We start from the raw sequence: 26289 nt of genomic DNA, 5'->3' as shown, positions 1-26289 counted from the left end.
ACTATACCCTCTTCATGACAAAGGAAGTCAACACCGTCTCCTCCTCCTGCTTCAACACCCTGCGCATACTTCGCAGGATTTTCAAGTGGATCCCCACTGAAACGCGAAGGACGGTCACCCAGGCCCTCGTCAGCAGTAGACTGGACTACGGGAACGCACTCTACGCAGGAGCTCCAGGCAAACTCCTGAAACGGCTCCAACGCATCCAGAACGCCTCTGCACACCTGATCCTCGACATCCCTCGCCGCAGCCACATCACACCACACCTGAGAGACCTGCACTGGCTCCCTGTCAACAAGAGGAGAACCTTCAAGCTCCTCACCCACGCACACAAGGCACTCCACAACACCGGACCAGAGTACCTCAACAGACGACTCGGCCTCTACACCCCCGCCCGCCAGCTCCGCTCCACAGACCACGCCCTCGCCACCGTCCCCTGCATCCGAAGAGTGACCGCCGGCGGCAGATCATTCTCCCACCTCGCCGCCAAGACATGGAACACCCTCCCCATCCGCCTACGGCAGACTGAAGACCTTTTGACCTTCAGGAGACTTCTTAAGACCTGGCTCTTCAAAGTGTAGCAGCCTTCTCCCCCCCTAGCGCCTTGAGACCCTCACGGGTATGTAGTGCGCTCTACAAATGTGGTGATTGATTGATTGATTGATTATTTCACCACATTCTTCAAACAGAGTCTGCTGCTTACAGTGGCTCAATTCTGCTAAAAAGTAGAGTTTGGCAAGTCCCAAAATGAATAGGGAGAGCCAAGTCGGAGAGGAGGCACGGTTCACACTTAGTTATAAAGCCCGAGGCACGAGCTGATCCATCAACCGATAATAGTCTGTAAAAGATGCAGCAAACGTTGCTTAAAAACAAGGTATATGCTCTTTTATATCTAAAAATAGGTTATTTCATGAACACCTGTGCTTCGCTTTAGTTCATTACATATACTGCAGTGGCATTTGACAATACTAATACATACATTTTAACAATGAAGTTTCCCATCTCCAGAGCCCTGACAACATGTCCACTCTGGGTGTGTTTGGTTTATAGGTTTTATCACAAATCCGACAAGTTAGTTGAAAATATCGTTGTTAGTCCAAGTATTTTTCAGTGTTGCTTTTACAGTGTGATCAGGTGCGATTGAATGGTTTTCTTTGTATCTCTTCTTCACCAACTAAAAATCAACAAAATTTATTTTCTTTTAATCCACATTGTGCTTGCCTCCCACAGTGTATCCTGGTGCACCATGCCGCTATGCTATGTGTACGGAAGTGAACAATCACTGGAAAAAAAACACTTTTATAATTCTGCAAATACTGTTATCTGTTTTTCTTCTTTACTGCTAGTCGGGTCTTCTATCATCTGGTATTTCAATGTCCCACATAATTTGAAATTAATTTTTTCCCTAATTCATTCCTCTCACAATAACTGTGTGTTCGCTGATGTCTTTGTAGGTTTTCTAATCGACTAAAGCTCTTCACACATTCACTGCATTTTAATCGCTGTTCTCCTGTGTGAGTTCGCTGATGATACCTTAATGCTGAATAGCCACCAAACCTACTGTCACATTCACTACAATGATAGGGTCTTTCCCCCGTGTGTGTTCGCTGATGACTTTGTAGCTGTGATAATCGACCAAAGCTCTTCTGACATTCATTGCACTTGAATGGCTTTTCCCCTGTGTGTGTTCGCTGATGATTCCTTAATGCTGAATAGCCGCGAAAACTACTGTCACATTCACTACAATTATAGGGTTTTTCCCCTGTGTGTGTTCGCTGATGAATTTTTAGGTCTGATAACTGACTAAAGCTCTTCACACATTCACTGCACTTGAATGGTTTTTCCCCCGTGTGTGTTCGCTGATGACTTTGAAGGTGTGATAACCTACTAAAGCACTTTGCACATTCACTGCACTTGAATGGTTTTTCCCCTGTGTGTATTCGCTGATGTGTTTGAAGGCTTGATAAGTGACTAAAGCTCTTTACACATTCATTGCACTTGAATGGTTTTTCTCCTGTGTGTGTTCGCTGATGACTTTGGAGGCTTGATAACTGACTAAAGCTCTTTACACATTCACTGCACTTGAATGGCTTTTCCCCTGTGTGTGTTCGCTGGTGTATTTTTAGTTCTGATAACCTAATAAAGCTCTTTACACATTCATTGCACTTGAATGGTTTTTCTCCTGTGTGTGTTCGCTGGTGTATTTTTAGTTCTGATAACCTAATAAAGCTCTTTACACATTCATTGCACTTGAATGGTTTTTCTCCTGTGTGTGTTCGCTGATGACTTTGGAGGTTTGTTAACTGACTAAAGCACTTTGCACATTCACTACAATTATAGGGTTTTTCCCCTGTGTGTGTTCGCTGATGACTTTGTAGCTCTCTTAATCGACTAAAGCTCTTTACACATTCACTGCACTTGAATGGCTTTTCCCCTGTGTGTGTTTGCTGGTGTCTTTGTAGTTCTGATATCCTACTAAAGCTCTTCCCACATTCACTGCACTTGAATGGCTTTTCCCCTGTGTGTGTTCGCTGGTGTCTCTTAAGTTCTGATAACCTACTAAAGCTCTTTGCACATTCACTGCATTGAAATGGTTTGTCCCCTGTGTGTGTTCGCTGATGACTTTGAAGGTGTGATAACTCTCTAAAGCACTTTGCACATTCACTGCACTTGAATCGTTTTTCCCCCGTGTGTGTTCGCTGATGACTTTGTAGCTCTCTTAATTGACTAAAGCTCTTGACACATTCACTGCACTTGAATGGTTTTTGTCCTGTGTACGTGTGCTGATGAAGCTTGAGTAGTGATGACAAACTAAAGCTCTTGCTGCATGTGTATGATTCTTCTTTCTTGTTTAGTTTCTGTGGGTCGGGTATATATTTGTCTACATCCCACGACTGTATTTCCTGATGGGCCAACATGGCTGATAAAGCACTTATGTTTTTCTCACACACTTTATATGTGTGCCGTATTTTGCACGTTTGATTTCTGCTTTAACAATAAAATGCAATACCCACCAAACATTTGCCACACTCCTAATACGTAGAAGGTGTCTTTGTAGGCGATTGTGCCTTTAGATTGGATTATGGCTATGCACGCTTGCGGGTAAAGATGTATCTTCCTTCTGGCCGGTGCAAATTGGGACAATCTGTTGTATTGTAGATAGAAGAACTCCTCTTTCCTTTATCCGTCAATTGTCTGGCTCCGCTCTGTTGTGCTTTTCTCTGGTTACTGTGGTTTGGCCAGAAAGAGTTTACAATTCACCTAGAGCACGGAATGATGGCATGTCATCATATTATAAAACAGAGCACTGCGGTAATCACATCATACCGATCCCATGATCAAAGCTGGTGTTGTGTTGGATACTTGTTTATACAGGAGGCGGTTTGTTATTGTTGTTGCCTTAATTTTCCTAAGGTCATCTCTTCGTCTTGTGGCGTGGAGGTGCACAGCTCAGCCTCTTACAATCACTGAACCGCCCTTGATGCTGCGCTGATGTTTTCCTGAATACTGTAGCTCATTATTTCTGCTATTATTGAAGATTTACAGCATTCGCTTCATTATTGATGGTCATTTCATACATTCAAGGCTTGTTTTCTGTTGGATGTAAAGATATTTAAAATTACTAAAATGAAACATAATGGAATGAGAATTTACTGTGTTTAATGGTTGTAAAAGACATTTCGGGGGAGATTTACCAAATCTCCACGCACTATAGCGCAGCCCCCCCCCCACCACGAGGCTGCGCTGCGTTGCGCGACAGGGAGGGAGCAGGAGAGCACCATATTTTCAAAGATATGGCTCTCTCCTTCCCTTTCCCTTGCGCTGGCGCTGATTACAGCGGCCCTGCGCCATGCACACACCTTAGCACCAGAGCGCTAGGGTGTGTGTGAGTTCAGCATTGGTTTTGTACAGGAAGGACACCCTTCCTGTACAAAATACTATGCCAGACACGAAGGAAAGCTTTTCCCACTTTGTATGCGTGTTGCACAGTGCAGCACGCATGCAAAGTCAGAAAAGGAAGGAGAAATGAAAGCCTTTCTCCTTCCTCGCATCAAGTTTAAAAGGGCGCAGTTTTCTCTCGCTAAACCCAATCTACTGTATTTGGTAAATTGGGTTTAGCGTGGGAAACCTTGGGTGGTTGCACGGGAACGCCCATGCACCCCCCTTGGCAGGCCCCCATGGTGTGAAGTAAAGCGCAGCAGTGCTATGCGCTGCTTCACATTAAGTTTTGCGCTGGAAAGTAAATTAGGAAAAAAAGATTTTGCGCCATTTTGTCCCACTTTTGTGATGCAAACATGGCGCAAAATCTTAGTAAATCTCCCCCTTCTTCTTTACCGCCTTTGAAACTTAGCAAGGAATATTTCATCATACACAGAAATTTAACTAAAAGTTCTGTTGATCACGTGACATCTTATTAATGTCTGAAAAGGAGGTGATTTACCAGTGTTCACAGAGTAACTTAGCAAAGTAAGAGCGCTCACGGAGCACCCAAGTGCTTGAGGTATAGCTTAAGATTTTATTTAAACAACAATAGATTTTAGAAAAAGAGATGGATCAGGCTGGGCAGCAAAATTTCCATTAACTTTTTTACGAAGTATACAACAAAAGTAACTCCATTCACACACTTCTTCTCGTTCCTTTCCTATTCACTTAAGATCATCTCAAATGCCAACTCCTGTCTTTACTTTGCTGTTCATAAGTCAACTTTGACACTTTCAACAGCTCCCTTGGTTCAAGCATTTCTGGTTTCTTCTAACCTGGAAGATTTGAGCCTTATTGTGAGTTGAGGGGGGTTTCCTATCGCCATAACATCTGTACATCTCCCTGAAACTAGTGCAGCTTATAGCATCCCCGAATCTGACCCTAAAAGACAACTTTAAAAATCAAGTCTTTAGTTCTTCCTAAAGTAGATAAAGTTCTGTAAGATGCAGCTCCTTCCGGGGCTTTTGTGTAAAACAGAACGAGGGGTTCACTGTAAGGCCCATCCTTTACATTATAAGCGCAGATAAGGCAAACAAACGTTGATTCATATAATTTAATATTCAACAATATCTGTCATTTAGTACTTATAGAGTCCATCACAACCAATAATTTACCTGACATATCCCTGCAGCAGATGTGTGCATATTACTATTTTTCCCCCTTTTCCACCATTACACGGCATCTGGCATGATGTTGTCCTTTTGGGGCCCAGGATGCCACTTTGTGACTGGATGGGCATTTGGCAGAGCAGGAGGACGTGTCAGTTATCCACAGGTGATGCGGCATTTCTACCTTTCCATATTTCTCATATTCAAGTTTCCCTAATTTCCTGTCCTTCGGCCACCCTACTGCCCTGTGGCTGCGCACTCACTCTGTGGGGTTCATCAGAAGTCAGATAACGGCCTGATAGTCAGAAGGCCATGGTTCTCACTTTTTCTACAACACTTATTGCAGACATTGGGCCTACTTTAGGGTTTGTCCAATAGATTATTGCATCAAAACTAGGGGTGGGTGAGGAATTCCGCTCTGCCGGCGGAGCTCGTTCCAATAAACTCCACAAAGTGATGTACAACTGATTTTTTTTTATCTCAAGCGGTTCGCCAACGGTAAGGTGGCGAGCGCTTGTGAGAAAAAATAACACGCTAGACCTTATCCTGGCTAGATATCTCATTGAGGGAGGTCGCGGCAGATCGCGACCTCTCGAGTGTAGAAATCTGCCATTCTCGTTGATGAAACTGCAACTCGATTAGAATGTCAATTCGAGTGGCAGAAAGCAGCAGCACCCTCTGGCACGACGCGTAGTGCCGTTCGTGCTGATTTTACAGTGTGCGTCAAAATCCTGTTACTAAAAATCAGTACGAGCAGCGCAACTTAACAAACTTAAACTCTGCCACTTGCGGAAGTCCCCAGAGTGCGGCGGAGTTTCCCTGGCACTTCGTGGCATTCCGTGGAGTAAAACTCTGTGAACTACACTAAGGCTTAATCAAAACGTCACAGATATCCTGTCTGCCTTATTATAATTGCCACAGGATGTAATGCATTTTTAATGGGGCGGGCTTGATACCTGTCACATTTGTGATGGAATAAACCATTTGCGGAAATCTAAATCAGGCCTTTGGTGTACATTGTGTGCAGTGTGGCTAGCTGGACTTGAAGGATCTTGTGGTTTGTGGGTATCTTACTGCTTTGAGGTCACCGCCAGGCAGGACTTCTGTCAGCTGCACCTTGTGCGGATCATTTTCATTCCAGGCAGGACTTCTGTCAGCTGCGCCTTGTGCAGATATTCCTTTCTAGGCAGGACTTCTGTCAGCTGCATCTTGTGCAGATCTTCCTTCCAGACAGGACTTCTGTCAGCTGCGCCTTATGCTGATATTCCTTCCAGGCAGGACCTCTGTCAGCTGCGTCTTGTGCAGATCTTCCTTCCAGGATGGACTTCTGTCAGCTGTGCCTTGTGCAGATCTTCCTTCCAGACAGGACTTCTGTCAGCTGCGCCTTGTGCAGATCTTCCTTCCAGGCAGGACTTCTGTCAGCTGAGCCTTGTGCAGATATTCCTTCCAGACAGGACTTATGTCAGCTTTTCCTTGTGCAGATCTTCCTTCCAGGCAGGACTTCCGTCAGCTGTGCCTTGTGCAGATCTTCCTTCCAGACAGGACTTATGTCAGCTGCGCCTTATGCTGATCTTCATTCCAAGCAGGACCTCTGTCAGCTGTGCCTTGTGCAGATCTTCCTTTCTAGCCCGGACTTCTGTCAGCTGTGCCTTGTGCATATCTTCCTTCCAGGCAGGACTTCTGTCTGCGGTGCCTTGTGCAGATCTTCCTTTCAGGCAGGACCTCTGTCACCTGCGCCTTGTACCGATCTTCCTTCCAGGCAGGACTTTTGTCAGCTGTGCCTTGTGCAGATCTTCCTTCCAGGCAGGACTTTTGTCAGCTGTGCCTTGTGCAGATCCTCCTTTCCGGCAGAGGCTTCCGTCAGCTGTGCCTTGTGCAGATCTTCCTTCCAGGCAGGACTTCTGTCAGCTGTGCCTTGTGCAGATCTTCCTTGCAGGCAGGGGCTTCTGTCAGCTGCTCCTTGAGCAGATCTTCCTTCCAGGGTGGACTTCTGTCAGCTGTGCCTTGTGCATATCTTCCTTCCGATTGTATGACATAATTTCGAAAGACAAAAATTCGACCTACAAAAATATCGCAACAAAAATATCGTGGTCAAGAATATCGACATCCTATCTACAACATGGTAAGTACTAAAATATCGATAATTTAATATCGATGTCAAAAATATAAAATTCAAAAATATCGTTTTTTTTTTAGTTTAAAAATATATGTAAAATAAACCAAATAATACTTATAAATCAAAGAAACATAATTAAATATTTTGTATAATATGTAAAATGTATAATAAATATATATAATTAAATGAAACTTTAATTAAACATATATATATAATATATAATATATACACTTACTTAATAATTATTTTTAATAATAATTTCTGTAACATATAAATTATTAAATATTTATTTAAATTACCAATACATCTATACACATAAAACAATAACATTAATAAATATTAAATAATTACATATAGCAAATAATAATCAATAATTTTAATTTGAATAATTTTTATTATTAATTATATATTACAATAGCTAAAATATTACAAAACATATTTAATATCAGACACAATAAAATTACTAGTCCAACTTCAACAAAAACAACAGTAAGGAAAATGTTGGATAGCGTAGGGGTAAAAATAACTATTCCAACTCCCGAGAGTGCAACAGTAGGGAAAACATTGGATAGCGTAGGGGTAAAAATTACTATTCCAACTCCAAAGAGCGCAACAGTAGGGAAAGCGTTGGATAGCGTAGGGGTAAAAATTACTATTCCAACTCCAGAGAGTGCAATAGTAGGAAAAGTGTTGGATAGCCTAATGGTAAAAATTACTATTCCCACTCCAGAGAGTGCAATAGTAGGGAAAGTGTTGGATAGCGTAAGGGTAAAAATGACTATTCCCACTCCAGACAGTGCAACAGTAGGGAAAACGTTGGATAGCGTAGGGGTACAAATAACTATTCCAACTCCAAACAGTGCAACAGTAGGGAAAACGTTGGATAGCGTAGGGGTAAAAATTACTATTCCAACTCCAGAGAGAGCAATAGTAGGGAAAGTGTTGGATAGCGTAAGGGTAAAATTTACTATTCCCACTCCAGAGAGTACAATAGTAGGGAAAGTGTTGGATAGCGTAAGGGTAAAATTTACTATTCCCACTCCAGAGAGTGCAACAGTATAGAAAACGTTGGATAGCGTAGGGGTAAAAATAACTATTCCAACTCCAAAGAGTGCAACAGTAGGGAAAACGTTGGATAGCGTAGGGGTAAAAATTACTATTCCAACTCCAGAGAGTGCAATAGTAGGGAAAGTGTTGGATAGCGTAAGGGTAAAATTTACTATTCCCACTCCAGAGAATGCAATAGTAGGGAAAGTGTTGGATAGCGTAAGGGTAAAAATTACTATTCCAACTCCAGAGAGTGCAATAGTAGGGAAAGTGTTGGATAGCGTAAGGGTAAAATTCACTATTCCCACTCCAGAGAGTGCAACAGTAGGGAAAGCGCTGGATAGCGTAGGGGTAAAAATTACTATTCCCACTCCAGATAGTAAAACAGTTGGGAAAGCACTAGATAGCATAGTGATTCTATGAACATTATAACCAATTCAATAATTTGTTATAAAAAAATTGCATGTTAACAATGTTTTAAATTTTTTTTTATTATTAAATACCAATTATGTAAAATAAATATTTAAATAAATAAATTTAAATTACATCCCACACTATTCCCCCTTTAACACACAACACACTACACACACAAAATACACAATAGATTTAAATATCAATTTATCTCTTATTTACAATTAATAATACATTCTTTATAATTAATATAGTTATTAATTCACTAATTAATACATATTAACTACGAAATTACAAATATTCACCTATTAATTATTAATTAACAATACATTAATTAGCAATAACAACAAATAAAATACAATAATCAATTATTTATATTTTCTATATTTAACTAACTAATAACAATTAATTAATAATAATTACAAATAAATAAAATATATCATTATTTATTTTATTTTAATTACATCCAACCCTATTCCCCAATAAACCCACAACCCACTACACATAAAAATTCACATAATTAATTTAATTATGAATTAATCACTTAATAAAATTAAATCACCAATTAATTACTAATTCACAATTAATTAATTAACTATAACAATAAAGAAATATTATTAATAAACTAATTATAATTTATATAATTAACCAAATAATAAATTAATTTTACAATTAATAATTAATTAAAAATTAATTAATCTATTAATCAAATTAATTACCAATTATTAATTGATTACCAATTAACTAATCATAAATACCAATTAAACAATACATATTAATTCATTAATTATAATTACATTACTTCCCACCCTATTCCCCTATAAACCCACAACCCACTACACATAAAAATTCACATAATTAATTTAATTATCAATTAATCACTTAATAAAATTAAATCACCAATTAATTACTAATTAACAATTAATTAATTAACAATAACAATAAATAAATATTAATAATAAACTAATTATAATGTATATAATTAACCAATTAATAAAATAATTTTACAATTAATAATTAATTAACAATTAATTAATCAATTAATTACCAATTATTAATTATTTACCAATTAATTAATCATAAATACCAATTAAACAATACATATTAATTCATTAATTATAATTAAATTACTTCCCACCCTATTCCCCTATAAACCCACAACCCGCTCTGATACTAAAACGCTAAATTAAATGTAAAATAATTATAAATCTCTAAACATTTATTTTTAAATGTATTAAAATACATTACAATAATCTTTAACATACAAATAAAATACATATTAAATGACATTATACTAAATAAATATCGATATTATTGACATCGAAATTTTTACTTACGATATTACTTACATCGATATTAATTACTTCGATATTATTAACTTCGATATTACTTACCTTGGGATCGATATTCTGTCCATCGATATTCTTGACTTCGATATTCTGTACCTACGATATTAAAAACACGATATTATTGTAGGTCGAAATTTAAAACTCGATATTTTGGCTAAACACCCTTCCTTCCAGGCAGGACTTCTGTCTGCGGTGCCTTGTGCAGATCTTCCTTTCAGGCAGGACCTCTGTCAGCTGCGCCTTATACCGATCTTCCTTCCAGGCAGGACTTTTGTCAGCTGTGCCTTGTGCAGATCCTCCTTTCCGGCAGAGGCTTCCGTCAGCTGTGCCTTGTGCAGATCTTCCTTACAGGCAGGGGCTTCTGTCAGCTGCTCCTTGAGCAGATCTTCCTTCCAGGGTGGACTTCTGTCAGCTGTTCCTTCTACAGATCTTCCTTCCAGGCAGGACCACTGTCAGCTGCACTTTCAGTAGATTTGCTTTCCAGGCAAGGGCTTCTTTCCTCAATGATCAGTTCAAAGGTCGGGTGAGGTAGATCTGGTCTAGGTCATCTTCTTTATTGGAGTTCAACTGGTCAAGCCACAGAGCTCGAGCTCTGAGATGAAGGAAAGTCTGGATGGTCTGAGCTCCGTATGGCATTGAGACAGTTCTACTGCATCCACCAAACACTACAAGACTCCAAAAGTCAACGCTACAAGTGCTGCTCCAAGGTTTAATTCAACCACTGTATCTGAACATCCCCTGACAAATGCCAACTAGAGAATAAACATCCTGCCTGCACCAGCAGAGTGCAGGAAGCTCTTCAAGAACCTCGAGGTACATGGACTTTCTCTACCTGTCGTAAATGAAGAAGTTAAACCTTGGTAACATCCATCCCCTTTGGACAAGGTCCTCCATTTTCTATCAGAATGTAACTCATCCTGCGCAGACACAAACCCTCAAGTCCATATTGCATGAAGGTGGGTGGTACTCACCCAAAAGAGGGCCCTCCACAAATTGCTGACATTTTCTTACACCCCCTGGGCAGCCGTGGCAACACACAGACCAACTACACCCCCTCAGGGATCACCAGTCCACCTGCCAGCATCAAGACTCAGATCTTTCAACCTTCTCTGTTACCGTCTTTGGAACGGCGCGTCTCTGGGAATCGTGGACGCTCCACACTCAGTGAGCTGAGAGTTGCCTTGTAAAACCATCTCATGAGAGTGGAAGAAAAGAACAATAAGTGACACGCACTGCACAGAAGTGTAAATAAATCTACTATTATCATACCATGTACCATTGTCCTACTGCCGATGTTTCAACATAAATATTTTGCCGTCTATCACAGCAGCTTCTTCGCTTACAATCTTACTCAACAGTTTGTTTTCCATCATAGCTACTTACCTATGCACTGTTTCTGACCCTACGACATCTCTGGCAGACATACTGTGCTGTCTGTTGCTACATAAATAGGAGGTAGATTGCTACTGCAGGGAGAGTGCAGTGTCCAGGCAGTCAGATGCACTTGATTGGAATAAAAGGTACCATGTTTGTTAGAAAAGCTGCAACTATTAGAATAACATACCAAAAGCAGCGCATACAATGCAATAACACGGGCCAGGCACTAGGAAAACGTGACGCAAAAAATGCAATAACACAGGCCAGCCAATAACGTTGATGCAAACAATGCAATAACACAGGCCAGGCACTAGAAGGATCTAATGCAAATAATGTATTACACAGGCCAGGCATGAGGAGAATCTGATGCAAACAATACAATAACACGGGCCAGGCGCCAGGAGAATCTTATGCAAACAATGCAATAACACGGGCCAGGCACTAGGAGAATCTGACCCAAACAATGCAATAACACAGGCGAGGCATTAGAAGAATCTGATGCAAGCAATGCAATAACACGGGCCAGGCACTAGGAGAATCTGATGCAAATAATGAATTATACAGGCCAGGCACGAGGAGAATCTGATGCAAACAATGCAATAACACAGGCGAGACACTAGGAAAATCTGATGCAAACAATGCAATAACACAGGCCAGGTACTAGAAGGATCTAATGCAAACAGTGCAACAACACGGGCCAGGCGCTAAGAGAATCTGATGCAAACATTGCAATAACACAGGCCAGGCACTAGGAGAATCTGATGCAAACAAGGCAACAACACAGGCCAGGCACTAGGAGAATCTGATGCAAACAATGCAATAACAGAGGCCGGGCACTAGGAAAATCTGACGCAAACAAGGCAATGACACAGGCCAGGCACGAGGAGAATCTGACGCAAACAATGCAATGACACAGGCCAGGCACTAGAAGGATCAAATGCAAACAATGCAATAATACAGGCCAGGCACCAGAAGAATTTGATGCAAACAATGCAATAACACAGGCCAGGCACTGGGAGAATCTGACGCAAACAATGCAATAATACAGACCGGGCACTAGGAGAATCTGAGGCAAACAAGGCAACAACACAGGCCAGGCACTAGGAGAATCTGACGAAAACAAGGCAACAACACAGGCCAGGCACTAGGTGAATCCAATGCAAACAATGCAATAACACAGGCCAGGCACTAGGAGAGTCTGACGAAACACTGCAATAACACAGGCCAGGCACTAGGAGAATCTGATGCAAACAATGCAATAACATCGGCCGGGCACTACGAGAATCTGATGAAAACAATGCAATAACACAGACCAGGCACTAGGAAAATCTGATGCAAACAATGCAATAACACAGGCCAGGCACCAGGAGAATTTGAAGCAAACAATGCAATAACACAGGCCAGGCATTAGGAGAATCTGATGGACACAATGCAATAACACAGGCCAAGCACTAGGTGAATCTGATGCATACTATGCAATAACAGAGGCCAGGCACTAGGAAAATCTAATGCAAATAATGTATTAACACAGGCCGGGAACTAGAAGGATCTAATGCAAACAATGCAATAACACAGGCCAGTCACTGGAAGACTCTGACGCAAACAATGCAATAACACAGGCCAGGCACTAGGAGAGTCTGATGCAAACAAGGCAATAACAAGGGCCAGGCACTAGGAGAATCTGATGCAAACAATGCAATAACACGGGTCAGGCACTAGGATTGATGCAAACTATGCATTAACACAGGCCAGGAACTAGGAGAATCTGATGTATACTATGCAATAACACAGGCCAGGCACTTGGAGAATCATATGCAAACAATGCAATAACATGGGCCAGGCACTAGGAGAATCAGATGCAAACAATGCAATAACACAAGCCAGGCAGTAGGAGAATCTTATGCAAACAATGCAATAACACGGGCCAGGCACTAGGAGTATCTGAAGCAAACAATGCAATAACACGGGCCAGGCACCAGGAGAATTTGAAGCAAAGAATGCAATACCACAGGCCAAGCACTAGGATTGAAGCAAACAATGCAATAACACAGGTCAGTCAATAGGTGAAACTGATGAATACTATGCAATAACACAGGCCAGGCACTAGAAGGATCTAATGCAAACAATGCAATAACACGGGCCAGGCGCTAGGAGAATCTGATGCAAATAAGGCAATGACACAGGCCAGGCACTAGGAGTATCTGAAGCAAACAATGCAATAACACAGGCCAGGTACTAGAAGGATCTAATGCAAACAGTGCAACAACACGGGCCAGGCGCTAAGAGAATCTGATGCAAACAAGGGAACAACACAGGCCAGGCACTAGGAGAATCTGACGCAAAGAAGGCAACAACACAGGCCAGGTACTAGGAGAGTCTGACAAAACACTGCAATAACACAGGCCAGGCACTAGGAGAATCTGATGCAAACAATGCAATAACACCAGCCGGGCACTAGGAGAATCTGATGCAAACAATGCAATAACACGGGCCAGGCAGTAGCTGGATCTGATGAAAACAATGCAATAACACAGGCCAGGCACTAGGATTGGTGCAAACAATGCAATAACACAGTCTAGGCACTAGGAGAATCTGATGCAAACAATGCAATAACACAGGCCAGACACTAGGAGAATCTGATGCAAACAATGCAATAATACAGGCCAGGCACTAGGAAAATCTAATGCAAATAATGTATTAACACAGGCCGGGAACTAGAAGGATCTAATGCAAACAATGCAATAACACAGGCCAGTCACTGGAAGACTCTGACGCAAACAATGCAATAACACAGGCCGGGCACTAGGAGAGTCTGATGCAAACAAGGCAATAACAAGGGCCAGGCACTAGGAGAATCTGATGCAAACAATGCAATAACACGGGTCAGGCACTAGGATTGATGCAAACTATGCATTAACACAGGCCAGGAACTAGGAGAATCTGATGTATACTATGCAATAACACAGGCCAGGCACTTGGAGAATCATATGCAAACAATGCAATAACTAGGGGTGGGCGGAATTTGCGTAAACGCGTTACGCAAATCTCCGCGAAACGGTAAAAAATCTCCGCGAACATGCAGAAATTCCGCGAACACGCGGAATTGCATGTTCGCGCTGCTTTTTTCCTGTTCACAGTTGCTGTTTGCGTGCTCGGGGAGAAATATCTCGCGAACACGCATTTTGAGAACGCGAACAAGAAAAAATTTCGCGAAGTCGCAGAAAGCAGAATTTTGGGCAATTTCGCGTTCTCCGCGGAACGCGAAATTACCGAAATTCCGCAAATTCCGCGAGCGGAACGGAATTTACCGCCCAGGCCTAGCAATAACACGGGCCAGGCACTAGGAGAATCAGATGCAAACAATGCAATAACACAAGCCAGGCAGTAGGAGAATCTTATGCAAACAATGCAATAACATGGGCCAGGCACTAGGAGTATCTGAAGCAAACAATGCAATAACACGGGCCAGGCACCAGGAGAATTTGAAGCAAAGAATGCAATAACACAGGCCAAGCACTAGGATTGAAGCAAACAATGCAATAACACAGGTCAGTCAATAGGTGAAACTGATGAATACTATGCAATAACACAGGCCAGGCACTAGAAGGATCTAATGCAAACAATGCAATAACACGGGCCAGGCGCTAGGAGAATCTGATGCAAATAAGGCAATGACACAGGCCAGGCACTAGGAGTATCTGAAGCAAACAATGCAATAACATAGGCCAGGCACTAGGAGAATCTGACGCAAAGAAGGCAACAACACAGGCCAGGTACTAGGAGAGTCTGACAAAACACTGCAATAACACAGGCCAGGCACTAGGAGAATCTGATGCAAACAATGCAATAACACCAGCCGGGCACTAGGAGAATCTGATGCTAACAATGCAATAACACGGGCCAGGCAGTAGGAGGATCTGATGAAAACAATGCAATAACACAGGCCAGGCACTAGGATTGGTGCAAACAATGCAATAACACAGGCCAGACACTAGGAGAATCTGATGCAAACAATGCAATAATACAGGCCAGGCACTAGGAGAATCTGATGCAAACAATGCAATAACACGGGCCAGGCAGTAGGAGGATCTGATGAAAACAATGCAATAACACGCGCCAGGCACTAGGAGAATCTAAAGCAAAGAATGCAATAACACAGGCTAGGCATTAGAAGAATCTGATGAACACAATGCAATAACACAGGCCAAGCACTAGGTGAATCTAATGCAAATAATGTATTAACACAGGCCAGGGACTCAGAGAATCTGAAGCAAACAATGCAATAACACGGGCCAGGCGCTAGGAAAATCTGACGCAAACAAGGCAATGACACAGGCCAGTCACTGGGAGAACCGGACGCAAAAAAGGCAACAACACAGGCCAGGCACTAGGAGAAACTGACGCAACAATGCAATAACAGAGGCCGGTCACTAGGAGAATCTGATGCAAACAAGGCAACAACACAGGCCAGGCACTAGGAGAATCTGACGCAAACAAGGCAACAACACAGGCCAGGCACTAGGAGAATCTGACGCAAACAAGGCAACAACACAGGCCAGGCACTAGGAGAATTTGACGCAAACAAGGCAACAAAACAGTCTGGGCACTAGGAGAATCTGACGCAAACAATGCAATAACAGAGGCCGGGCACTAGGAGAATGTAATGCAAACAAGGCAACAACACAGGCCAGGCACTAGGAGAATCTGAAGCAAACAATGCAATAACACAGGCCTGGTACTCAGAGAATCTGAAGCAAACAAGGCAACAACACAGGCCAGGCACTAGGATTGAAGCAACCAATGTAATAACAGAGGTGAGGCATTAGGAGAATCTGATGGACACAATGTAATAACACAGGCGAGGCACTAGGTGAATCTGATGCATACTATGCAATAACACGGGCCAGATGCTAGGAAAATGTGACGCAAACAAGGCAATGATACAGGCCAGCCTCAAGGAGAATCTGATGCAAACATTGCAATAACACAGGGCAGGCACTAGGAGAATCTGATGCAAACAAGGCAACAACACAGGCCAGGCACTAGGAGAATCTGACGCAAACAAGGCAACAACACAGGCCAGGCACTAGGAGAATCTGATGCAAACAGTGCAATAACATATGCTAGGTACTAGGTGAATCTAATGCAAACAATGCAATAACACAAGCCAGGCACTAGGAGAGTCTGACAAAACACTGCAGTAACACAGGCCAGGCCCGAGGAGAATCTGATGCAAACAACGCAATAACACCGGCCGGGCACTAGGAGAATCTGATGCAAACAATGCCATAACACGGGCCAGGCAGTAGGAGAATCTGATGCAAACCATTCAATAACACGGGCCAGGCACTAGGAGAATCTGATGCAAACAAGGCAATAACAGAGGCCGGGCACTAGGAAAATCTGACGCAAACAAGGCAATGACACAGGCCAGGCACGAGGAGAATCTGACGCAAACAATGCAATGACACAGGCCAGGCACTAGAAGGATCTAATGCAAACAATGCAATAATACAGGCCAGGCACCAGAAGAATTTGATGCAAACAATGCAATAACACAGGGCAGGCACTGGGAGAATCTGACGCAAACAATGCAATAATACAGACCGGGCACTAGGAGAATCTGAGGCAAACAAGGCAACAACACAGGCCAGGCACTAGGAGAATCTGACGAAAACAAGGCAACAACACAGGCCAGGCACTAGGAGAATCTGATGCAAACAATGCAATAACATATGCTAGATACTAGGTGAATCCAATGCAAACACTGCAATAACACAGGCCAGGCACTAGGAGAATCTGATGCAAACAATGTAATAACACAGACCAGGCACTAGGAAAATCTGATGCAAACAATGCAATAACACAGGCCTGGTACTCGGAGAATCTGAAACAAACAATGCAATAACATGGACCAGGCACCAGGAGAATTTGAAGCAAAAAATGCAATAACACAGGCCAGGCATTAGGAGAATCTGATGGACACAATGCAATAACACAGGCCAAGCACTAGGTGAATCTGATGCATACTATGCAATAACAGAGGCCAGGCACTAGGAAAATCTAATGCAAATAATGTATTAACACAGGCCGGGAACTAGAAGGATCTAATGCAAACAATGCAATAACACAGGCCAGTCACTGGAAGACTCTGACGCAAACAATGCAATAACACAGGCCGGGCACTAGGAGAGTCTGATGCAAACAAGGCAATAACAAGGGCCAGGCACTAGGAGAATCTGATGCAAACAATGCAATAACACGGGTCAGGCACTAGGATTCATGCAAACTATGCAATAACACAGGCCAGGAACTAGGAGAATCTGATGTATACTATGCAATAACACAGGCCAGGCACTTGGACAATCATATGCAAACAATGCAATAACACGGGCCAGGCACTAGGAGAATCAGATGCAAACAATGCAATAACACAAGCCAGGCAGTAGGAGAATCTTATGCAAACAATGCAATAACACGGGCCAGGCACTAGGAGTATCTGAAGCAAACAATGCAATAACACGGGCCAGGCACCAGGAGAATTTGAAGCAAAGAATGCAATAACACAGGCCAAGCACTAGGATTGAAGCAAACAATGCAATAACACAGGTCAGGCAATAGGTGAATCTGATGAATACTATGCAATAACACAGGCCAGGCACTAGAAGGATCTAATGCAAACAATGCAATAACACGGGCCAGGCGCTAGGAGAATCTGATGCAAATAAGGCAATGACACAGGCCAGGCACTAGGAGTATCTGAAGCAAACAATGCAATAACACAGGCCAGGTACTAGAAGGATCTAATGCAAACAGGGCAACAACACGGGCCAGGCGCTAAGAGAATCTGATTCAAACATTGCAATAACACAGGCAAGGCACTAGGAGAATCTGATGCAAACAAGGGAACAACACAGGCCAGGCACTAGGAGAATCTGACGCAAAGAAGGCAACAACACAGGCCACGTACTAGGAGAGTCTGACAAAACACTGCAATAACACAGGCCAGGCACTAGGAGAATCTGATGCAAACAATGCAATAACACCAGCCGGGCACTAGGAGAATCTGATGCTAACAATGCAATAACACGGGCCAGGCAGTAGGAGGATCTGATGAAAACAATGCAATAACACAGGCCAGGCACTAGGATTGGTGCAAACAATGCAATAACACAGTCTAGGCACTAGGAGAATCTGATGCAAACAATGCAATAATACAGGCCAGGCACTAGGAGAATCTGATGCAAACAATGCAATAACACGGGCCAGGCAATAGGAGAATCTGACGCAAACAGTGCAATAACATATGCTAGGTACTAGGTGAATCTGATGCAAACAATGCAATAACACAGGCCAGGCACTAGGAGAGTCTGACGAAACACTGCAATAACACAGGCCAGGCACTAGGAGAATCTGATGCAAACAATGCAATAACACCGGCCGGGCACTAGGAGAATCTGATGCAAACAATGCAATAACACGGGCCAGGCAGTAGGAGGATCTGATGAAAACAATGCAATAACACAGTCTAGGCACTAGGAGAATCTGATGCAAACAATGCAATACCACGGGCCAGGCAGTAGGAGGATCTGATGAAAACAATGCAATAACACAGTCTAGGCACTAGGAGAATCTGATGCAAACAATGCAATAATACAGGCCAGGCACTAGGAGAATCTGATGCAAACAATGCAATAACACGGGCCAGGCAGTAGGAGGATCTGATGAAAACAATGCAATAACACGCGCCAGGCACTAGGAGAATCTAAAGCAAAGAATGCAATAACACAGGCTAGGCATTAGGAGAATCTGATGGACACAATGCAATAACACAGGCCAAGCACTAGGTGAATCTAATGCAAATAATGTATTAACACAGGCCAGGGACTCAGAGAATCTGAAGCAAACACTGCAATAACACAGGCCAGGCGCTAGGAAAATCTGACGCAAACAAGGCAATGATACAAGCCAGTCACTGGGAGAACCGGACGCAAAAAAGGCAACAACACAGGCCAGGCACTAGGAGAAACTGACGCAAACAAGGCAACAACACAGGCCAGGCACTAGGAGAATTTGACGCAAACAAGGCAACAAAACAGTCTGGGCACTAGGAGAATCTGACGCAAACCATGCAATAACAGAGGCCGGGCACTAGGAGAATGTGATGCAAACAAGGCAACAACACAGGCCAGGCACTAGGAGAATCTGAAGCAAACAATGCAATAACACAGGACAGGCAGTAGAAGAATCTTATGCAAACAATGCAATAACACAGGCCTGGTACTCAGAGAATCTGAAGCAAACAATGCAATAACACAGGCCTAGCACTAGGATTGAAGCAACCAATGTAATAACAGAGGTGAGGCATTAGGAGAATCTGATGGACACAATGTAATAACACAGGCGAGGCACTAGGTGAATCTGATGCATACTATGCAATAACACAGGCCAGACACTAGAAGGATCTAATGCAAACAATGCAATAACACGGGCCAGATGCTAGGAAAATGTGACGCAAACAAGGCAATGATACAGGCCAGCCTCAAGGAGAATCTGATGCAAACATTGCAATAACACATGCCAGGCACTAGGAGAATCTGACGCAAACAAGGCAACAACACAGGCCAGGCACTAGGAGAATCTGACGCAAACAAGGCAACAACACAGGCCAGGCACTAGGAGAATCTTACAAAAACAAGGCAACAACACAGGCCAGGCACTAGGAGAATCTGATGCAAACAGTGCAATAACATATGCTAGGTACTAGGTGAATCTAATGCAAACAATGCAATAACACAAGCCAGGCACTAGGAGAGTCTGACGAAACACTGCAATAACACAGGCCAGGCACTAGGAGAATCTGATGCAAACAATGCAATAACACCGGCCGGGCACTAGGAGAATCTGATGCAAACAATGCAATAACACAGACCAGGCACGAGGAAAATCTGATGCAAACAATGCAATAACACGGGCCAGGCACGAGGAGAATCTGATGCAAACAATGCAATACCACGGGCCAGGCACTAGGAGAATCTGAAGCAAAGAATGCAATAACACAGGCCAGGCATTAGGAGAATCTGATGGACACAATGCAATAACACAGGCCAAGCACTAGGTGAATCTGATGCAAATAATGTATTAACACAGGGCGGGAACTAGAAGGATCTAATGCAAACAATGCAAGAACACAGGCCAGTCACTGGAAGAATCTGACGCAAACAATGCAACAACACAGGCCGGGCACTAGGAGAATCTGATGCAAATAAGGCAATAAAACGGGTCAGGCACTAGGAGAATCTGATGCAAACAATACAATAACACGGGTCAGGCACTAGGATTGATGCAAACAATGCAATAACACAGGCCAGGCACTAGGAGAATCTGATGTATACTATGCAATAACACAGGCCAGGCACTTGGAGAATCAGATGCAAACAATGCAATAACACGGGCCAGGCACTAGGAGAATCAGATGCAAACAATGCAATAACACGAGCCAGGCACTAGGAGAATCTTATGCAAACAATGCAATAACACAAGTCAGGCACCAGGAGAATTTGAAGCAAACAATGCAATAACACCGGCCAGGCACTAGGAGAATCTGAGGCAAACAATGCAATAACACAAGTCAGGCACCAGGGTTGATGCAAACAATGCAATAACACAGGCCAGGCACTAGAAGGATCTAATGCAAACAATGCAATAACACAGGCCAGGCTCTAGTTGAATCTGATGCAAACATTGCAATAACACAGGCCAGGCACTAGGAGAATCTGATGCAAACAAGGCAACAACACAGGCCAGGCACTAGGAGAATCTGACGCAAACAATGCAATAACAGAGGCAGGGCACTAGGAGAATCTGACGCAAACAGTGCAATAACACAAGCCACGCACTAGGAAAATCTGACGCAAACAAGGCAATGACACAGGCCAGGCACTAGGAGAATCTGACGCAAACAATGCAATAACACAGGGCAGGCACTGGGAGAATCTGACGCAAACAATGCAATAACACAGGCCGGGCACTAGGAGAATCTGAGGCAAACAAGGCAACAACACAGGCCAGGCACTAGGAGAATCTGAGGCAAACAAGGCAACAACACAGGCCAGGCACTAGGAGAATCTGACGCAAACAATGCAATAACAGAGGCAGGGCTCTGGGAGAATCTGACGCAAACAATGCAATAACACAGGCTGGGCACTAGGAGAATCTGAGGCAAACAAGGCAACAACACAGGCCAGGCACTAGGAGAATCTGACAAAAACAAGGCAACAACACAGGCCAGGCACTAGGAGAATCTAACGCAAACAATGCAATAACATATGCTAGGTACTAGGTGAATCTAATGCAAACAATGCAATAACACAGGCCAGTCACTAGGAGAGTCTGACGAAACACTGCAATAACACGGCCGGGCACTAGGAGAATCTGATGCAAACAATGCCATAACACGGGCCAGGCAGTAGGAGAATCTGATGCAAACCATTCAATAACACGGGCCAGGCACTAGGAGAATCTGACACAAACAAGGCAACAACACAGCCCGGGCACTAGGAGAATCTGACGCAAACAATGCAATGAACCAAAGCCAGGCACTAGAAGGATCTGATGCAAACATTGCAATAACACATGCCAGGCACTAGGAGAATCTGACGCAAACAAGGCAACAACACAGGCCAGGCACTAGGAGAATCTGACGCAAACAAGGCAACAACACAGGCCAGGCACTAGGAGAATCTTACAAAAACAAGGCAACAACACAGGCCAGGCACTAGGAGAATCTGATGCAAACAGTGCAATAACATATGCTAGGTACTAGGTGAATCTAATGCAAACAATGCAATAACACAAGCCAGGCACTAGGAGAGTCTGACGAAACACTGCAATAACACAGGCCAGGCACTAGGAGAATCTGATGCAAACAATGCAATAACACCGGCCGGGCACTAGGAGAATCTGATGCAAACAATGCAATAACACAGACCAGGCACGAGGAAAATCTGATGCAAACAATGCAATAACACGGGCCAGGCACGAGGAGAATCTGATGCAAACAATGCAATACCACGGGCCAGGCACTAGGAGAATCTGAAGCAAAGAATGCAATAACACAGGCCAGGCATTAGGAGAATCTGATGGACACAATGCAATAACACAGGCCAAGCACTAGGTGAATCTGATGCAAATAATGTATTAACACAGGGCGGGAACTAGAAGGATCTAATGCAAACAATGCAAGAACACAGGCCAGTCACTGGAAGAATCTGACGCAAACAATGCAACAACACAGGCCGGGCACTAGGAGAATCTGATGCAAATAAGGCAATAAAACGGGTCAGGCACTAGGAGAATCTGATGCAAACAATACAATAACACGGGTCAGGCACTAGGATTGATGCAAACAATGCAATAACACAGGCCAGGCACTAGGAGAATCTGATGTATACTATGCAATAACACAGGCCAGGCACTTGGAGAATCAGATGCAAACAATGCAATAACACGGGCCAGGCACTAGGAGAATCAGATGCAAACAATGCAATAACACGAGCCAGGCACTAGGAGAATCTTATGCAAACAATGCAATAACACAAGTCAGGCACCAGGAGAATTTGAAGCAAACAATGCAATAACACCGGCCAGGCACTAGGAGAATCTGAGGCAAACAATGCAATAACACAAGTCAGGCACCAGGGTTGATGCAAACAATGCAATAACACAGGCCAGGCACTAGAAGGATCTAATGCAAACAATGCAATAACACAGGCCAGGCTCTAGTTGAATCTGATGCAAACATTGCAATAACACAGGCCAGGCACTAGGAGAATCTGATGCAAACAAGGCAACAACACAGGCCAGGCACTAGGAGAATCTGACGCAAACAATGCAATAACAGAGGCAGGGCACTAGGAGAATCTGACGCAAACAGTGCAATAACACAAGCCACGCACTAGGAAAATCTGACGCAAACAAGGCAATGACACAGGCCAGGCACTAGGAGAATCTGACGCAAACAATGCAATAACACAGGGCAGGCACTGGGAGAATCTGACGCAAACAATGCAATAACACAGGCCGGGCACTAGGAGAATCTGAGGCAAACAAGGCAACAACACAGGCCAGGCACTAGGAGAATCTGAGGCAAACAAGGCAACAACACAGGCCAGGCACTAGGAGAATCTGACGCAAACAATGCAATAACAGAGGCAGGGCTCTGGGAGAATCTGACGCAAACAATGCAATAACACAGGCTGGGCACTAGGAGAATCTGAGGCAAACAAGGCAACAACACAGGCCAGGCACTAGGAGAATCTGACAAAAACAAGGCAACAACACAGGCCAGGCACTAGGAGAATCTAACGCAAACAATGCAATAACATATGCTAGGTACTAGGTGAATCTAATGCAAACAATGCAATAACACAGGCCAGTCACTAGGAGAGTCTGACGAAACACTGCAATAACACGGCCGGGCACTAGGAGAATCTGATGCAAACAATGCCATAACACGGGCCAGGCAGTAGGAGAATCTGATGCAAACCATTCAATAACACGGGCCAGGCACTAGGAGAATCTGACACAAACAAGGCAACAACACAGCCCGGGCACTAGGAGAATCTGACGCAAACAATGCTATAACAGAGGCAGGGCACTAGGAGCATCTGACGCAAACAGTGCAATAACACAAGCCACGCACTAGGAAAATCTGACGCAAACAAGGCAACAACACAGGCCAGGCACTAGGAGAATCAGATGGCAAACAAGGCAACAACACAGGCCAGGCACTAGGAGAATCTGACGCAAACAATGCAATAACAGAGGCAGGGCACTAGGAGAATCTGACGCAAACAGTGCAATAACACAAGCCACGCAATAGGAAAATCTGACGCAAACAAGGCAATGACACAGGCCAGGCACTAGGAGAATCTGACGCAAACAATGCAATGAACCAAAGCCAGGCACTAGAAGGATCTAATGCAAACAATGCAATAATAGGGGCCAGGCACCAGGAGAATTTGATGCAAACAATGCAATAACACAGGGCAGGCACTGGGAGAATCTGACGCAAACAATGCAATAACACAGGCCGGGCACTAGGAAAATCTGAGGCAAACAAGGCAACAACACAGGCCGGGCACTAGGAGAATCTGAGGCAAACAAGGCAACAACACAGGCCAGGCACTAGGAGAATCTGACGCAAACAATGCAATAACAGAGGCAGGGCACTGGGAGAATCTGACGCAAACAATGCAATAACACAGGCTGGGCACTAGGAGAATCTGAGGCAAACAAGGCAACAACACAGGCCAGGCACTAGGAGAATCTGACAAAAACAAGGCAACAACACAGGCCAGGCACTAGGAGAATCTGACGCAAACAATGCAATAACAGAGGCAGGGCACTGGGAGAATCTGACGCAAACAATGCAATAACACAGGCTGGGCACTAGGAGAATCTGAGGCAAACAAGGCAACAACACAGGCCAGGCACTAGGAGAATCTGACAAAAACAAGGCAACAACACAGGCCAGGCACTAGGAGAATCTAACGCAAACAATGCAATAACATATGCTAGGTACTAGGTGAATCTAATGCAAACAATGCAATAACACAGGCCAGTCACTAGGAGAGTCTGACGAAACACTGCAATAACACAGGCCAGGCACTAGGAGAATCTGATGCAAACAATGCAATAACACCGGCCGGGCACTAGGAGAATCTGATGCAAACAATGCAATAACACAGACCAGGCACGAGGAAAATCTGATGCAAACAATGCAATAACACGGGCCAGGCACGAGGAGAATCTGATGCAAACAATGCAATACCACGGGCCAGGCACTAGGAGAATCTGAAGCAAAGAATGCAATAACACAGGCCAGGCATAAGGAGAATCTGATGGACACAATGCAATAACACAGGCCAAGCACTAGGTGAATCTGATGCAAATAATGTATTAACACAGGGCGGGAACTAGAAGGATCTAATGCAAACAATGCAAGAACACAGGCCAGTCACTGGAAGAATCTGACGCAAACAATGCAACAACACAGGCCGGGCACTAGGAGAATCTGATGCAAATAAGGCAATAAAACGGGTCAGGCACTAGGAGAATCTGATGCAAACAATACAATAACACGGGTCAGGCACTAGGATTGATGCAAACAATGCAATAACACAGGCCAGGCACTAGGAGAATCTGATGTATACTATGCAATAACACAGGCCAGGCACTAGGAGAATCTGATGCAAACAATGCAATAACACCGGCCGGGCACTAGGAGAATCTGATGCAAACAATGCAATAACACAGACCAGGCACGAGGAAAATCTGATGCAAACAATGCAATAACACGGGCCAGGCACGAGGAGAATCTGATGCAAACAATGCAATACCACGGGCCAGGCACTAGGAGAATCTGAAGCAAAGAATGCAATAACACAGGCCAGGCATTAGGAGAATCTGATGGACACAATGCAATAACACAGGCCAAGCACTAGGTGAATCTGATGCAAATAATGTATTAACACAGGCCGGGCACTAGGAGAATCTGATGCAAATAAGGCAATAAAACGGGTCAGGCACTAGGAGAATCTGATGCAAACAATACAATAACACGGGTCAGGCACTAGGAGAATCTGATGTATACTATGCAATAACACAGGCCAGGCACTTGGAGAATCAGATGCAAACAATGCAATAACACGGGCCAGGCACTAGGAGAATCGAATGCAAACAATGCAATAACACGAGCCAGGCACTAGGAGAATCTTATGCAAACAATGCAATAACACAAGTCAGGCACCAGGAGAATTTGAAGCAAACAATGCAATAACACCGGCCGGGCACTAGGAGAATCTGAGGCAAACAATGCAATAACACAAGTCAGGCA

At 43.6% G+C, this 26289-nt stretch overlaps 1 protein-coding gene across 1 annotated transcript in view; it reads right to left on the bottom strand.

The window, feature by feature from the left end:
* Positions 1-929: 929 nt before the first annotated feature.
* LOC146839218 (uncharacterized) overlaps positions 930-26289 on the bottom strand; it is a 503293-nt gene continuing 477933 nt past the window's right edge. Inside the window, 1 exon segment of the mRNA XM_085603232.1 lies at positions 930-2842. Within this exon segment, the coding sequence (XP_085459358.1) occupies positions 1371-2842 (1472 nt within the window). The 3' untranslated portion in view covers positions 930-1370.

Source organism: Triturus cristatus, chromosome 4_2 (genome assembly GCF_964204655.1).
Source record: "Triturus cristatus chromosome 4_2, aTriCri1.1, whole genome shotgun sequence".
In the NCBI taxonomy this organism is placed as follows: Eukaryota; Metazoa; Chordata; class Amphibia; order Caudata; family Salamandridae; genus Triturus; species Triturus cristatus.
Note: the sequence above shows the minus strand (reverse complement) of the source record. Positions and strands in the feature narration are given on the sequence as shown.